Here is a 16967-nt window from a genome sequence, read left to right on the forward strand (position 1 = left end):
CCATTACTATGAATGCTAATACAGTAGTTTCATTTATTACCCTTTTTCATGTATATATATATCCACTTCAGTGCACTTCATTGCTATTACTTTGATCATGACATCTACCGTAACCCGTCATCCCAAAATTCTAAAAATTATTCATTGACTGATTAGTTTTCATTGTTTTTTTTAGAATTAATACCGCACTACACGAACCGCAATCTTTTCGATCAATTTTTTGCCACGGACAACTGTCATTTTTTTGATCTCCAGCTCTAATTTTTTTATCCTAATTTTTTAGATACTTGACTTCATTCATTTATTGGTCATTCTCTCATATGCAATTAAAAAGGCTCTTTTCATAACATTCTTAATTTGCTTAATTATTTTTGAAGTTTTTTTTTTGTTTTTATCGACGTCTTGCCGCTGTCTTTTATTTTATCGTATAGAAAATCATACAAAGCCATCTCAGACAAGTGGGTACGAAGCCTGAGTAGCAATGCCGCACTCATTTTCCGCGTTCCTTGCCATGAAGATGTAGCCATCTTGACCCCAGGTCGTTCCCCACGAATTTTTAATGATGTAGTAGTCGTCGCCGTCATCGGTTGTTCCATAGCCGACGGCCAGGACACCGTGGTCAAGTTTTTCGTTGTCACAATCGGGCGGGTTGTAGATTCCGTTATGGTAGAACTGGAAGCTTTCGTGTGATGCGTCAATGGCTACTGAGATAGGACCAACAGTGGCGAGAGCCTTGGTAAGGGCAGCTTCGCTTCCGGATGGGATGTCGACGAAGCCGGTGTCCTCACCTCCTCGGCTTTCCACTGTGTAGCGGCAAGGTAGGCCATCCCTACCTTCGTACGGATAGGCTTTCTCGGTGTCGATTCCTTTGTTTCTCTTGATGTACTCGAATGCGAAATCTATGAGACCGCCATTGCAACCATGGTTGCCATATTTAGACGAGCAATCGATAAGGTTCTGCTCTGAGAGGGAAACAAGCTTGCGAGTCTTACGGAAAATTTGACCTTCGAGGGCACCGGTAGTTGAAAACGCCCAGCACGAGCCACAGTGACCCTGGTTTTTAACCGGAGTGACGGCGCCCTTTTTCCGCCAATCGATGCTGCGTGGTAGAGTGATAGATTCGGGTTCGATCCATGCCGATCCTGTGCGAGTACGATTTATCCGAAGCAAACCGTTCATCTTCGACGTGAACTCATGGTGGAGCTAGAGCAGAAGATACAAGAAAAAACTAAGTTATGTATACAGATGCTAAACGACACTCACGTGCGCGTCAAAACGAAGTGGTTACCCTATACAGATATTGCATATGTCTTCAACCCTGGAGGACCCAATACATGACCCCATCTTCCTACCTTATCTACGCAATGTACTACATTATATCTATACGGACAAAATCAGTACTCAATATGACAAGCCACATTGATCTGATCACGTGAGAATTTTCGCTAACACTAGTATAATCCGATAAAATCGATATGAGAAAGACGCAGTCATTGTTTGATTACGTTATTCAACTTCGATATGGAAACAGTTGGCTAAATGCAGCACTGCTCAAGCGCCTCATAGCAGTGTACGGATATACGCATGACGGTCTTGTAGACGTTGTTTTTCGCGTGACGCTAATTTATTGCGTTGTTTGTATTCAAACAAGAAAGATAGAGGTTGATCTATCCATCTTGCAAGTAGGCAACCGACTTGGGGGCAACACAACAAAAATGTGCCATTCACGGAGCATTGATACTTAGCATTCGTATATGAAGAGTTTCCGTTTCAAAAAAATGCTTATCAGTCGCATGCATGTGCAGGGATTAAGGAACTATGTTTCGGATGTATGGACTGGATACTGCGCTATTCCAAAAAGTCATTTAGAAGGCGCTCCTTAAAGACGCGTGACTATTTTTTGCAGAAGAACAAACACCTTTCTATCCACTGCCTTGGTGTGGCACGTTTAACTAAGCAAATTTGTCTCCTCCCTGTATCTTACTATCGACTACCTACATCTACTATAAAGGAACGGCAGTTATGGCAGCCATCAGCGTCGACCGCCTGCCGAAATGATTTCCGTAGCATCAAAGGTAGTGTCATGCGGCCTCGAACGAACCGCTTTTTGCTCGTCGATTGACCGGTGTAGCTGAGGAACATAACATTGTTCGATGCGTGTCACTAAACACCAACAAACAATATGCTGTTTGTGTTTGTTTGGGTGTATGTGTGTGTATGTGTGTTTCCATGTTTGATTTGTATTCTACGCTTGAACGGCGGAGTAATTGGTATGGCCGCGCAGTCAACCGTGGAGTTAGCTGGGCCCTAGAATGGGCTATATATTCGTCGACAAATAAAATAACCCTACCCGATCTGTCGTCTATTGTCCGTTTCCAATGTTGTCTATTCCAGGCACTGTTCTACTGAGTCCACTTCACGATAATATCTGCTAGGTAGATATTACGTAAACAGAACTACGCAATTGTGATGAGGGCTCCAACATGGTGACTAATGAGAATTGGCGATCATCGATCGCGTAAAAGAAAGCGACAATTTTGCAGGGCATCGTATAGCTGTCATGCACGGATCGCGTTGTTGATCAAGACTATGCGTCCTATACCTGAGACTAAACCCGAACAGAATATGGAATCTGTGTCTTTCCTTCTTTTTTTTTTTGCTAAAAACAAGGCTCTCAATCCACTCACTGTGGTCAGATGGTAATGCCGTTAATAAGAATCGCAAATTATGCTGCTGAGCTGACAAAGAAACGTCGGTCCCCACCAGGAAATCATTCGATTACACGCACCTGCATGGTATGAACCGACCTGATAAAGCCTGGGCGATCCAACAAGAAAATCTTCTAATGATCAATTGACTTGATGAGGTGAAAAGTCAACCTCAATGTGCGGCGTTTTTGGGACATCTTTGCATTTGACCATTTAATCTAAAAATGTATTTTTTCGTTTAGTGTTTTTCTGAACCATTGGATTATCTTCGGACGATACTCGTTGATTTTTTATTCTTTCTTCATCCGTTCTATTGTAGCTCTGTTTAATATATATGCCACAAATTTGATTGATCGATGACTCTGACGAAGGCTAAATATGATGATCGTTCCTCTTCAACTCATTCACATCATCTGCGCTGTCTGTGACTAAGCCTTGGACAGGTCTGCTCCTGGTGAGTCATGTCACCGATGACGGTCTAGAGAACGACAGATAGCATATGCTACTGCTGCTACGATAATCATCCCATTGAATTTCATCTCTTGCAGCTTCGGCGATCCATTAATGTTAAATTGACGCTTTTATTTATGAAGATCAATCACTGTAAACCTGTTTTGCAAGACGGTTCAATACAGCAACCAGCCACTATAGTTATAAGCGAGCTCATGTGAAACAAAGCTGTCTTTTCAGCCTGTCTATAGTTTTCTTTTTGTACTGCCTCTTTACCTGCTTGATTAAGACGCGTTACCATCCTGACGGTTGTTCCGCCTGCCTACTGCCAGAGTCACCCCGTATCCGATATTGATAAGACAGCAGGTAGAACGTAGAGAACCTATACGACAACAACGAATCTGGTCGGAGATGAAGTTCTTATTACTGTATATACGTGTGTGTACATGTACGTAGGGCCCAGCATAGAAGTTCAACTAGTTCTAACTACGAGCAGCAGCGATAGTTAGACAGGTCAAGCAGAGCTATCAGGCAACAGGCATAACTTTTACCATAGTGGTTTGACGCCGCTGTGCAGTAACTGCGATGGAGCTCTTCAATGGACAGGTAGAACCTGAGAAACAACGTGCCCTAGGCGCCAGTTATCGCCGGTTAGTCGGCTGGTACATTGAGAAGCATTGCACCCCATTTTACCATTGCTACCTGTATTGTTGCTGCTGGTGTCGCTTGTCACACAGGCCGTCCTTCTTACTACTACTACTACTGGTAGCCGTAACAACAGTAATGAATAGTAGGAGTCGTCAATCTACGATGGAGTGCCCCGGGATTCAGGTAGACGACAGGCATAATCGTAATCTCACCTATACGTACGATCAGGCGTGCGGGCTCACAGACATACCGACCTATACGGCGCCAGTCACTCTAGCGATTGACAGATTTACACATACACACAGATTAGGTACGGCGCCGGACGTCGCTGCTGCCGCGGTCCCTGTCGCAGTAGCAATAAGCAAACGCAGCTAAGCATGTGTTAGGAGAAAGAGGACGGCCACAACGTGAACGTAGTCATCGACAACCACTACTGCCAACGCCGCTTATACTCGCGGCGTCGACAACGACGGCGATAGTTTCAGCAAAGGTTGGCCAGCCAGTGAGTCAGCTAAATCAGATCATATTGTTAGTATTATAGAATAGCGGACGTACGCGGTCGAGCTCGCGCATTTGATCGGGTACAATCGAGAAGCCACTACTGTTGCTATCACTGCTTGGGCAAATAAAACAGCGATAACCATAGGAACAGACGCAGCTGCAGTGGCACCAGTCGCTGAGGGCGTCCCTTGCATCTGGCGAAGGTAGCATAGCCCATCAATAGAATATAGCACATAAATGGTGGTAGAACGCTGCTACACGGCCATTTTTCCGCCGTAGAACACAACAGAGTTGTGACCAATTTGGCCTGCCCGCGCAGGTCGTTACGCGTCTCTGCTGTCTTTTCGCCTTGCTGCATTCGGGCCGGGAACCGCGTGTGGTCGCGCGCATCAAAAACGCGCGAGACGCCAGTTGACAACATTAGACAACGGCCTCAGTTCAACATTTAGTATTGGCAGGATGCGGTGACGAACCACGAACCAGCTCGATCCTTTGGACCCACGCGTCCAAAGGAATTGCAACGCTCCAGTTCTTGCCGGCACCTCTTCCTGGTCATGGTAGGCAATGAAAAAAGATGAAATACAACACAGAAGCAGGCAGCGATGGAGAGTTTAGGTGGACGCGGCGTCAACGGCAGTGATGGCGTTTCGCGAGTCGCAGGGCAGTGGTGGTCGATTGTAATGCCGCCGTTGCCATAACCAGCAAACGTGACTGGCCATCAGTTTATCTTCGAGCGCGACCGACGACGACACGACGCTAATAATAGAAGTTACAGTCGAGTCGAAGCAACAACAGCAGTGGTGGTGTCACAGAATCCATCTAACGTATCGGTCTGCGTTTAGTTTCGGAAGGTCGACTGCTTATTGATAGTGGGACGGGAATATCACTTGTGGTATTGGCAGCACGTGGGTAAATCGCGCAGAGGAAAACAACCTTGCTCAGAAGTTGCCCGCTAATAGTCTGTCAACGAAACGCTACGTTCTAATCGCGAGTGAAGAGCGGACGGTGTCCAGTGTTTGACGTGAGCAAGGTCTGAACTCCTTCAAGCGGTTTTTGAGTGGTCGTTATTGGATTACTCAGCTTCGTGTCATATAATACAACAGCAGCGATCTTCGCTACTCAGTTCAAGTAGAAATCGGCAGCTAATGCTGCAAATACGTTCTCCATTCAGCGAAAGCGCCTTTACCTGACGCAGTGAGCATCCCCAAAAGTTCTCATTGCAAAAATGTGCAGTATCCACAATACGTCCATTTGTCTCCATGCTCCTGTTGCACTCCTTTTTCGGACCTACACATAGGAGCCCGCGTCCCATTAGAGTAGACGCTCACGACGGCGGCGGCATCGCCTGCGTCGTGCCACTGCACACTGTGAGCGTGACAGCAGTGCGACAGGAGTTACCTGCTACTGCAAGTAGGCAACGCTGGCCACAGCGGTTTGCGTTGTCATTGTTCATCATGGTAAATGCCGCCATTACGGCAGGAGCAATCCTGCAATCGCGCGCACTGCCTCTAGTGTTGCCAGCGTCAAAGCTGTACAAAAGAGGATAACAACACGCGACCTAGTCATTTCTTGCGACAACGCACGAGTCAGCTGCTTAGTCAGTACGTCGCATTTTGCTTCAGTACCCAAACAAGTAGACCCTTTCACCGTGGCCGTATTGGGCTAACGTAGACAGCCAAGCAATACTGGCACTCCGTGAGGAAGTTAACATTGAGCCGACGGAGCGTATATTAGTCGTCGCTGATGAAAGTTGCTATTCACAGCACAATGATTGTATGCACGGACAATGCGATATCTGCTATAGGGTGGTGATTGGCAAAATATCATAGTGCAGTGACAAATATCGTACTATCAGCCATTTTGTAAGTGCTGTTTAAAGTTTGCGATCGAAGAATATCAATTCCAATATGACCTAGTACGAATGCGGCGCAAAGCGTTCGATGACGGTTGAGGTCCGCTTATGATGGTTCACAATCTACTTCCTGAACATGGGATATGCGTGCAAGGCGTTCATTATTTTAATTCGTGTTAAATTATTTGTGTGTTAATAATTCGATGACAGACACTTCCGATTAGCCACACGACCTGACTTATCGGTATTCTTCACTATCAGAAAGAACGTGTCGAGTAAGCCTGGTGTGGCCACGTCATTGTTTGCGACCGCTGCTTTTCAAAATCACCAAGTAAGAACAGAACACGGCTAGCAGCGTTTCGAAGATGGAGTCCCTCAGCAATCGAGCAGCAACTCCAACGCCGTCAGCATCAGGCTCAACGACGAGCTCCGTTCGCTCGGCTATGACAGGATATTTTCGCCGAAGCCGGAGTCGCCGATCCGAAAGCGATGGTGAGACCAAGAGTGATCTGTCGGTGCCTGACGACCAGAAGGCAGCGTCCCGATTGAGTCCGATGACGGCGCTCAAATTTGAAAAGTTACGTATATCCCCCGACGTATTCCACTTCGGCCATGGCAAGAAAGATCGTAAAGAAAGTCCAACCAATAAGCCAAGCTGCACGAGCGACAACCTCCGCGATTGTCTGTCAGATAGTGAGGCTGCGCGTAACGATGTGTTTGACCGGCTCGTCAACGGAAGCGTGGGACAAGTTCACCGTAAAAAGCGGAAACTTCGGTTAGTACATACGAGTCTTGATCCCGATTAGAACTAGTGTAATTTTTATTCGGTCGTGTTTAGTAGATAACATTTAACAGGTCGGAACTCTCTTCGATGTCTACTTTGGTCTAGAGGGGGTTCAAATTGAAATGCAAACCGTTACTACGAAAGATCGAGGGATTGCGTACGCTTTGTACAGTCTCGTGCATTTCTGAAGGCTAAAGGTAGTCCGCGATGCATGCATAGGTAGATTATTTCTCTCAAGATCCGTATTTTATAGTTAGGCGATCATTTCAACGCGTCATTCATTTTTTCCAACAATGCATACATAGTGAAAGTAGTTTAGCCAAAGTGATCACTTTGATCACTGAAGATATTTGGAAGCTAGATTTATCCTTTAATTCATGAATGAAGAATAATATTATCGCCCTAGTGGATATTGGCTTCAAGTGAACTGGTCGACGATTTGATGTTTGAATGTAAAAGTAAAGTCTGAGGCCAGGTTACCGTTCATGCTACAGATGCCAGCACTAACAAATATATACTTTCAACAAATATGTAAATCAAATATATATTTGCAGCCCGATCCGACTACTTATCAGCGTAAAGGCGTGAATTTACAGCCACGAAGGGATCTGACATCCGTCGAACGCTGCTCGTTGCGCGCACTGTTGTATTTTCTAATAGAGATGAATCAGGAACTGAATAAATTATGGGATGGACTCGTAATACATTTGCAGCTAAAAAGAAAAAAAAACCTTCAATACAAGAATCGAGATATTCAGGCGGTTATTGCTCGTCCACACAAACATATAGACACAAGACAGCTTGCAAGATTAGCATACAGTAGATAAAAATCTAAACAACTAATTGAAGGGTTCGGGGAAAAATAGGCGCAGGCCACTACACATCGAAGATGTCCAACTATGCGGATTGCGTATCTTAAAAGACCGTTCAGGCTAATCGATATGCTGCTAAGCTCATCATGCAAAAGAATATCGGCTGAGTTAAGCGTCCTGAAGAAGGCTTCAAATTTAAATGAATCTTTCACCTTGTAACAGCCGACGCTAAACGATACTCAGAAAGCTATTTCGAGCATCCAGGCCAGCAGTCTGTCAAATCGTTTAATCCGGTTGTAGTATGCGTCTTTGGTTTGGACAATCATGGTACTTACGCTCTAAATCTTCACATATAATTCCCGATACATAGAACCGTACAAGTTGTAAAAGTATGAATGCCACCCATGTAAATGGAAATGGCGCTAATAAGGTGGCCTAGTGTCAGATGCCTATAGCTCAGATATGCATTGGCATATCTGAGCTATGGGCAATCCTGTTGCTCCTCTTAGTGGTTCTATTGTGATTGACCTTGAATGTCTGCCGGCACTGCCTCTCCGGACTGTTTTAGTCTCTGTAACAGTCAGTTTTCACGGCTTCATTTCTAGCTTTTGGTGATGGCGATGGCCTGCCCTATCTGTCTGCCCATCTGCCAGCCTGACTAGGCAGCTTGATTCAGAAATAAACGTCTTTTCTAGCTGCCAATTTGAACCGCAATATGTAGTATCAACGGCACTCTACATCTTGTTCGCCCATTTCCAGGGTCATAACCAGGCTTAGGCACGTAACTGTACGAGAGTATGAAACGGGTACGCTATGAACACTACGGCCCTCTGCGACAAGATTCTTTATTGACTTTCTTTCATGCACAGTCGATATGGTGGCCGATCACTGTTATATTGAGAAAAACAGTATACTTAGTCGTTGGCTTTGGATGTCTGTGGTAAAAATGCAAGAGAATCAAAGCAGTTGGTAATATTGTAACAGGATCTCTGCTAGGCACTCGACCGTCGCCTTATGTTAGTTATTACTGTAGGGCAAACAACCAGCCGACCATCATCAGATCGCTGTTTGTACCATGTCGAGTGGCGCTGCGTCAGCAAAATTTCGGTGTTATGCTGTTCCTAAGTATTCGCTAAACTACTTCAATAGTTTATTATTTTGTGTTCCAGCTGCTCCATATTTGAACGATTATAGGCCTAGTGCAATAACAAGGTCGAAGCAGGACTACCATGACCAGGCCAACTGGCCAAATCGACACGGACAGCACTTTGGAGCGTTAAACGCGACAGGCTATGAGAAAATAGGGGAACCAGATGCGAATGTGTAATGTTCTTTTTAGGAAGGATGGGCAAAACTAGATTTAGATCGCTGCATTGTAAGAAATTTTGAAACAGACCCGTTACATCAGTTGTCTGGCGCGCAGTGGTTAGAATACCCTTCTCAAACTTTATCAGTCCTTAACATGACGCAGGCTCAGGTTTTTGTTATGATTCATTATCTCTCAACTATGTCGTAGAAAAGCAGAAGCTATCTTATTGCAGTGTTATGTAGGCATTCTTCGATACAATATTTGCTAGAAATCGTTTGAGAATGCTCAGTAACTTGATTGGGCCCATTTTGCCTTCTTAGTGTTTTAGGCTAAAGCAAAAAGATGGCTATCTCCACCATAAGTGTCCTAATAGAGACGCCAACAATACGGTTGTTAACGGCACAATTATGTTGTCGACGCGACGCTGATATATACCTTTCGAAAGTACTTTAGGCCCTCCATGTCAGTTGGTTTCCTCTCGATACATCGACAGCGCAGCTTGTTCTCACTCGAAATAACACTATCTCGTGGCATTATTATAGCGAAATTTCTTGAGTAAAAGTACGTTAGATTTGTGTACCGGCTGAATTGTCCATTTCCAGCTCACGCTCAGTGAATACCGACGAGGCCACCATATTCTACCCTACTGTGAATCTTAGAAGTAGAATACTATAGAGGTAAACACATCTACCGCACGTCTTGGACGTGAGCAAATGCTATGAAATACCCTTAGTATTTTATAAATCTACGGCTTTTATTATCACGAGTGAACGCAGAGGGAAAAAAAAGCCATTAATCCGGTACTCTAATGGACTACCAACATCAACATTTACTGTCTAAAACTCACCGGACTCATTCGTTTATCCTCAAGCAATACTATCCTAGAGATATCTCTTTCGGAAATATCTGATATCAGCAGAAGACCCGATTATATACCAGCGCATCAAAATACGGAAGCCTTTATGATGACTAGCTCTGAATCAACAACAATTAATTAGAATACGGATCGAATAGCCGTAAGCGTGATCGAATACGACTGATGCAAGCCAAGGCATCGTCCATCACGTATCATAGAAGGTGCAATCCTAACGGCTCCACAGCGGCCGCCGTTGAAGCGGATTATTCCACATCTACTGTTATCAGACGAGACTTGTTGCCCAGCGTACAATGCGTTAGGTAAAACATTTTCGTACGTAGACAGGACACCCGTGCTGCGGTGAGTAACATAGACCGCTTGCTTTTTAGCGTAGTGAAATGTCAATTAATGATAGACGATGCATCGGGAAACACTGAGTTTTAACCAACAGTTAGCACGAGACATAGAAAAGCAACCGTTATACTGACCTAGCCGACCTCTAATAAAAGTATATTTTTTTTTTTCTGTAAAATTTATTATTGAAGGGAGTTGACAAATTTAAAAAAATGTTTATTATCAAAGATTAGCCGTTCGTACTATTTGGCATGGAACGAAGATTCTTGGGAAACACTTGGTTTCGCATTGATCTCCACTAGCTCGATCAGATAATAACAGATCTTCTCATAATGAAAGAGTTGTCAAATTGTGCTGATTGCATCTAAAGTAAGTGAGCCCCGACACGTAGCTTATGGAATTTGAATGAAATTGTATATATACGTTACTAGCCGTCCATCGGGTGGGCCTGCCGCATACAACCAACTGCCCATATGATAACCACACTGACCCGTCATAGAAGCTGAATTTAAATAGAACTACAATGGAAGTAACAGAAATTAGGATCGAACAGTAAATCACGTGCGAAATGTCGCGTTGGGACGGCTAAATGCTGGATCTAGTGAAGGGAAACTAGTTTCTAAAATTACAGGCAACGATCCAGGACAAAGTAAAGGTCGCAAAAAAGGAAATAGCTATTTTTTGTCATCGGGAAATGCATCGTTCGGTCCCTAAGGGTCAGTTTCAAGGATTACGTCTAACTCAATTGAGCTATCTCATAATGACCGAGCTCCAAACGAAAAAGACGTACAAACGATTGCGTTCTATAACGTAATACGATTTGTTTGAATTGTCTGATGCAACGAAATAACAACTATTAGGACTTTTATTGTCATTAATTTAAAATGAAGAAAAGAATATGCCCAACATTTGTGGGAGTATCATATAAAGAAATGAACTGCCTAGGGCAATTTTACGCTGGCTAGCTACACCGTCAACAGGCCCACGTTTGTTTACTCGCTTAATGATCCTCAATCAAGTCCCTTATTCACAGAAGCTATTTCTTACTACATCAATTTCGCCGGAAAGTGAAGCCCACGGTCACGGCCTGATGGCAGGACAAACGAAATAATTCATCTGTGCGCAGCTAATTTCAAAGATTCGAAGTAGTCAACACTCAATATCTAATAAATAGAATTGGGATGGAACACTGGACAGGAAAGCAATCCCGTGCTACAAGCGAATTTCTGCGTACCGGTCGCGACGATTCTGAGCGAATAATAACCCTACAATCGTACGTCGGATTCAGTGCGCTAGAACGTTATGACTGATCGGAAGCTAATAGCATCTGTCTGAGCAGTTCGCACCTAATGAAATGAATTCATCAGTAGGTACAGAGATCTAAGCAGTGCTTGTGGCACAAATAGTGACAAAATCGAATTGAACAAATTAACCAAGAATCATTTTTCGATAAAGTGACCATTGGGTCACGTAGCCAGGAGGGTCTAAGAACTACAGGCATGTGCGTACTTTGTTCCTATCCGTCAATGCAAAATAGGTCTTTCTGAAGTAGCAAATGCGTAATCGGACCCCCTGAACACGTGTGGTGTTTTTGGCGTATCTCTCGTAGCATAGCCATGATTTAACTATTTACTTACATACCATATCTCCAAATTGGTTCATTCTGAGACGGTACGAGACTTCGCCTTTAGCGTGACGGATGTTGTGCTTGATGATCATGTGCGAATTCTGCATAAAGATCTTTTTACGGAATGTATCCATTACGGCGTCGTCGTATTTCTTCGCATGGAGAGCCTGAAAATAGGAATAATATAATTCAAGAGATAGGACTCTGAGTCAAACAATGAAATTGAATTGAACAATAATTTTTTATCGTAATCTTTCTTCATTTTCTAAAATCACGAACAAAACGACTTCCCCTATATTTCTGTTCAACGTTCTGAAAGAAAACTAATATCACTGCACGAAAAGAGAAAACGTTTAGAGCACAGTATATAGATATATATGTAAATAGGTTTGAATGTAACGACAGGGCCAATGAAGAACCTACCTTAAAATGCTGCCATTCAGCATCGAGGAGCTCGTCGAAGGTTACTGCCGTGGCCGCTGCGCCAACAGCGCTTAGGAACAGAAACCATAACCAATGCATCTAGAAACAGGACACAATCAATCAACTGAGTTAGCAGGAATACGTAGTCCGCTACAACACAAAAGCTACCTATGATGTAAGATCAACCGATGAATCGCGAAGCTGAATGTCGTCAATGAAAGACGCTCATTTGAATAATCCTACGTCCTATAAAGATCAAGTCGAATCTGAATGGCTAGTAACGTCTAAACGTGGATAAGTTTCGTGTTTTTAACAATTCTTCGAAATTCACTATCATTTTCATTCAAAGGTCAAAGTGCCGCACTTACATCGAATTATTTTTGGCGCCAGAATTCGATCACAAAGCGTACTGTAATCTAATCTAAGTTGGTTCGATCTACCACAGATTCAATAGAACACCGGCGTCTAACACATCATCCACAAACTATAGTAAGAGTAGAAGTATGATATTCAAGAAGTGACGAAAGTATTTCGCTCAACAAGTTATGTGTTAACACAGCTGGTGGCATCACGCATCAAATGACGTGCTCGAAATCCACGGGAGTGTGTCGGTTGTGTTGCGAGATGCATGCTCTCGTTTTTTCATCTCTGTTCACGATTCGATATGCGTAGTTCTCTGTTTAGCGTAAAACACTGCCGGGCCTTCGACACGCGCGAACGTGTCTCGTTGTCGCGCCCAAGCCCTTTCTCGTCTGTATTGGATGGTCCTTTGAGAGCAGGCCTATGTAGTTAAAAATTGATGATATGGTACGAAGCAGCATAATTTTTTTGTGTTTTGAGCGGTATATCACAACAAAATCTTCTACGTTATCTGTCAAGTCAAGGAACGCACGACAAATTGTAGTAATCTACTTTTTTACTCGTTGTCTATTTGTGGTGCCACTTTCGAGAGCTGGTTCGTAAACGCCTCTCTTGCGCAAGCCGTCACGACATGTGCGTTCTAGAGTATGGTTTTTGGGCTGTAACGGCGCCTAAAGGCCACACGATCAAACAAACATACTCATATGTGTTCGTGAGAAATATAAGGCCCAAAATAAGGTCTACTCTTAGTAGTAAGAACTAGAAATGACGGCTATTTACCACTGGATTTATCGAATTACTTAATCGCTCTTTACTACGAGAAATTTTAACTGCAAATAGTCGCCAATATCTGTAAAATGTATTTATTATCTATACTTGTAAACGGGTATTATTACTATTTTTTTTTTAATTTCTTATTAAAAATCGACACGCGTTTACTTTACCAATATATATATATCTATATATATATATATATATATATATATATATAGCTTTACAAGAACCCTTTCACATGAGTCCAGCTATCGAGAAACAAGTAGATACTATGATTTTTACTAAATGATTAGATTTGCTAAGTGTTTTGCGTCATAACGTTATGAAGCTTCATCGATGCCAACTACGTCGTTGCCAATAAAGGATTTGTGGTACCCAGCTAGCACTCAGTACACGAAGAAATGCTGCCAGTAGGTGCGGCATTAATAATGGGTGTCCACCCGCTGTTATGACGGATGCCAGACATTTTGAACCCAATTTAGACAAGCGTTAACAGCAACTACACTAGCAACCAAAGGCCTCCGGACTATAGCGTGCACATGCGAAGTTTCGAAGGCTGTTTTTTTCGATAGAAATCAGAGGACATCTGTCTCATCAGCTATATGCGCTATTCCGCCGAACTCGTCTGTGTCAGAGACGCGAATATGAGCTAAACAAGCCACCCTGTGGTGATGAGGCTTCGGCCAGTTGGATCTCTTGTGTGGAGGAATGGGGACCTATTACAGGACGGTAACGAATTCTGGGGAGTGCATGTACTATGATATTAACACACAAACGCTGGCATGAAAAGAACCCGCGACAGAAAACAAATACGATGATGCATGCTTGTTTTTCTTGTTGTGACTCTTTTGGCGTGGATAAGATGCGTCAACTAAGGACAGATGTATGCAGACGTGACACGGACTGAACGGACAAAGCAGAGCCATGCATGAGGCGCCTCCTGTGGGGTGCGCCGCACCTTAATTTTCGGCCGAACCGACCTCCTTTAGCCTTTGAAGGGTTACATCAACAAGTCGCTGAACGAGAGTTGAATGTATTTGGCTCGGCAGAATTATGAACGGCCAGCGTCAGCTATTAAATTCATAGTCTTTACTCATGAAGCAGAGACCTACACGAGAGTAATTCAAGCTTCACAATACTGCCTGCATGATATTGTTGATGAAAGGTCAAGCTTGAAGGGAATATCTCTTTGATCTAGCCATCATATCGACCGCCATAAACGGCTGGCTCTATGATAACAACAACGATACAGGTTATTAGAGCCTCCTATTTAGTATGCGGAAAGCCAATCAAGCCCGAGTTAGATGGCTGGGATCCCAGATACACCATACAACAGGCAAATTATATCGTGTGTTTAACAATATTAAAAATATGGTTATGTTAACGCCGTGGGATTTCGTATATGGTTTTGAACCTGTTTGGGCGTCTCAGCAAGTGTTTCAGTTGTCGCAGGCCGTCGTAGATGCCATAGTTTCGTGTACAGACAATGACATATGGCGCGTACAAGGATTTGGCGCGTTCTTTTCATTCACTTACGACGATTCACGGTACGCGTATCGGCCGCCAGTGAACGCTACGAGAAAGAATCGACCGATGAGTCAGCACTGCGCTCAGTATATTTCGTATGATAGTTAAAGAGAAAGAGATGATGTTGATGTTTGTTGACGGTCACTTAGCGAGATCTGACAATAGCCCGATAAACAAACACACGTTCCCAACACCTCTGTTCAAAGAGGGGAAGTTATATCAGACAGAACGGTAAGTGGGCAAGCAACATGGGCGTGTCTCAGTCAAAGTGTGAGTAATATTAATAGCTGATCGTTTCTTAGGAAATACTTATACTTTGGTAACCTGTAAATAAATATCTAAATTAACAAGCATTGGAAAGTAGCACGTTTCAAGCCAAAAAGAAAGCGCTTTTTTTGATCTTTGCTTCTGTTGGCTGTTCTTTATCAGCGTACTTCTTACAACGATCCGATATACGCATACAGCGAAAGGTCTCGTAGAGCAGTTTGCCCAAATGATCGTATCCTGAGTAAGAAGATTTTGCAGAAATAATCGATCTGCTAATAACTGGTTATGTCCTATATAAAGATTCTATTGACAGGCTATTCGCTTATCCGTCATTAGCTAACATAGGCGGACGTAATAGAAGGATTGAGCCGTATGTTTCTGTAACCAGTAGCCAGAGTACTGCAAAATGTCACAGTCGTTTTAAGCCCGTCGTCAAAATGCCCAAAAAACATACAACTATATTACATGGTCGTGTGTACGTATCGTCGGATTGTCTACAGGCAATAGCAAGGGAGTTTTACTTGGCCCGAGCAGAATGATTAAGATCTTAAAGCCGCAAAGCAGAGATAATAAAGCATGATGTTTAGGTACTGAAACCATATCGGATCCGCCGTACTAACACTATCTAGTATAAACATTAGAATCCTTTTCTAGTTATTAAGCGAAAATCGACACAATGTCATGGATTCGCCAGGCGTACTTTGTTAATACGCATCAGCTACGGCGCGACAATATGCGCTTTCTCATTCGTTTTGTCTTCGACTTGTATTCAAAGGACAAACAGTTTTGTCTTATAAAAACTGGACGAGCTTCACCAAAAAGACGATCACACCGAACAACAACTCTAGCGCTCTGTATATACTGTGCGCACAGGGTGAGCTGGTACCCATTTCTTTGGCGTATGCAGTAGATTGCTTTGCCGTCCTGGGTGAATTGCCAGCTTTACAACGCACTTTTCAGAACCGATAACTTCCTAAATGTATACATATACTCTTCGGCTTGGAGGTTTTGTAACTTAAGCATGGAAATTACTTCCAAATATCATACTACACCTTTGAGATTACTGTGATCTTTATCGCATAGTAGGATCGGTTTTAGGGTGCATTCAAAAAATGTTCATGTAATCTATGTTATTTACAACGTGGATCCAAAGTTGTATCGTAAGCTTTCTGATTCGTCAAAACCGGCAGATGTCAATTAAACGGTCCGGTAGCCAGATGGTCACTAGTTTAGCACCATCAGCAGACGAGTAGGACAATAAAGCTCTATCAGTCTGTGCGGTTTCAGCAAGTTGAAGACTCAGCACAATGCTTTTCAAATGCTTTTTTTTATGGGCGTTTCTCATAAGGAGCCAGCCACATTGTCCATCTCTATCGAGCTAGTATTAAATAAGCTCCACTATTGCTATGAATTTTTTACGCTAAAAATTGCATGCATAGTACCTATTGTCTACGCTGTCAGAACATGTCTCTATATGAACACGGCTGCCCTTCTCGATCCACTCACCTCGGCAAATAGACGCAAAATGGTGTCCCTCGACGCCGGTCGGTTGAGACTTTGCGTGTATGAATACCTGCGCTGTGTGTGTTTGTGGGCGAGGGATCGTTCCACGGCCGTGTGATAATCCTGGTCCGCTATTGCTGTAAGTAGCGTCTATGTGGCTTCTTTCTCATAGTGCTCCCAGCCTTCTTGAGTGAGTTCATCTATCTGTACTG

At 43.4% G+C, this 16967-nt stretch overlaps 2 protein-coding genes across 3 annotated transcripts in view; one reads left to right on the forward strand and one right to left on the reverse strand.

Annotated features, from left to right (window-relative positions):
• Positions 1-9: 9 nt before the first annotated feature.
• Positions 10-16888, reverse strand: LOC111269547 (procathepsin L). Of its 2 annotated transcripts, none has more exons than XM_086972141.1 (4): positions 16759-16888; positions 12325-12423; positions 11916-12068; positions 10-1203 (listed from the first exon to the last, which is right to left on the reverse strand). In XM_086972141.1, exons 2-4 carry the CDS (start codon positions 12421-12423, stop codon positions 451-453), a joined length of 1005 nt encoding a protein of 334 aa, XP_086828267.1. In that variant the 5' UTR covers positions 16759-16888; the 3' UTR covers positions 10-450. The 2 variants fall into 2 exon arrangements, with proteins under 2 accessions (XP_086828267.1, XP_022704954.1); XM_022849219.2 differs by lacking the exon at positions 16759-16888 and adding an exon at positions 12693-12835.
• Positions 5871-16967, forward strand: part of LOC111269543 (protein DOP1A) — a 68949-nt gene continuing 57852 nt past the window's right edge. The window contains exon 1 of the mRNA XM_022849208.2: positions 5871-6934. Within this exon, the coding sequence (XP_022704943.1) occupies positions 6525-6934 (410 nt within the window). The 5' untranslated portion in view covers positions 5871-6524. The remainder of the gene's footprint in view (positions 6935-16967) is intronic.

This window comes from Varroa jacobsoni, unplaced genomic scaffold (assembly GCF_002532875.2).
Source record: "Varroa jacobsoni isolate VJ856 unplaced genomic scaffold, vjacob_1.0 scaffold_1397, whole genome shotgun sequence".
NCBI classification, from domain to species: domain Eukaryota; kingdom Metazoa; phylum Arthropoda; class Arachnida; order Mesostigmata; family Varroidae; genus Varroa; species Varroa jacobsoni.

Coding starts and splice junctions, on each gene's coding strand:
- LOC111269547 (XM_086972141.1), bottom strand. CDS start 12,423: ATGCATTGGTTATGGTTTCTGTTCCTAAGCGCTGTTGGCGCAGCGGCC. Junction 12,069..12,324: donor CTGAATGGCAGCATTTTAAG/GTAGGTTCTTCA, acceptor TCCTATTTTCAG/GCTCTCCATGCGAAGAAATA. Junction 1,204..11,915: donor TGAACCAATTTGGAGATATG/GTATGTAAGTAA, acceptor CTTCTGCTCTAG/CTCCACCATGAGTTCACGTC.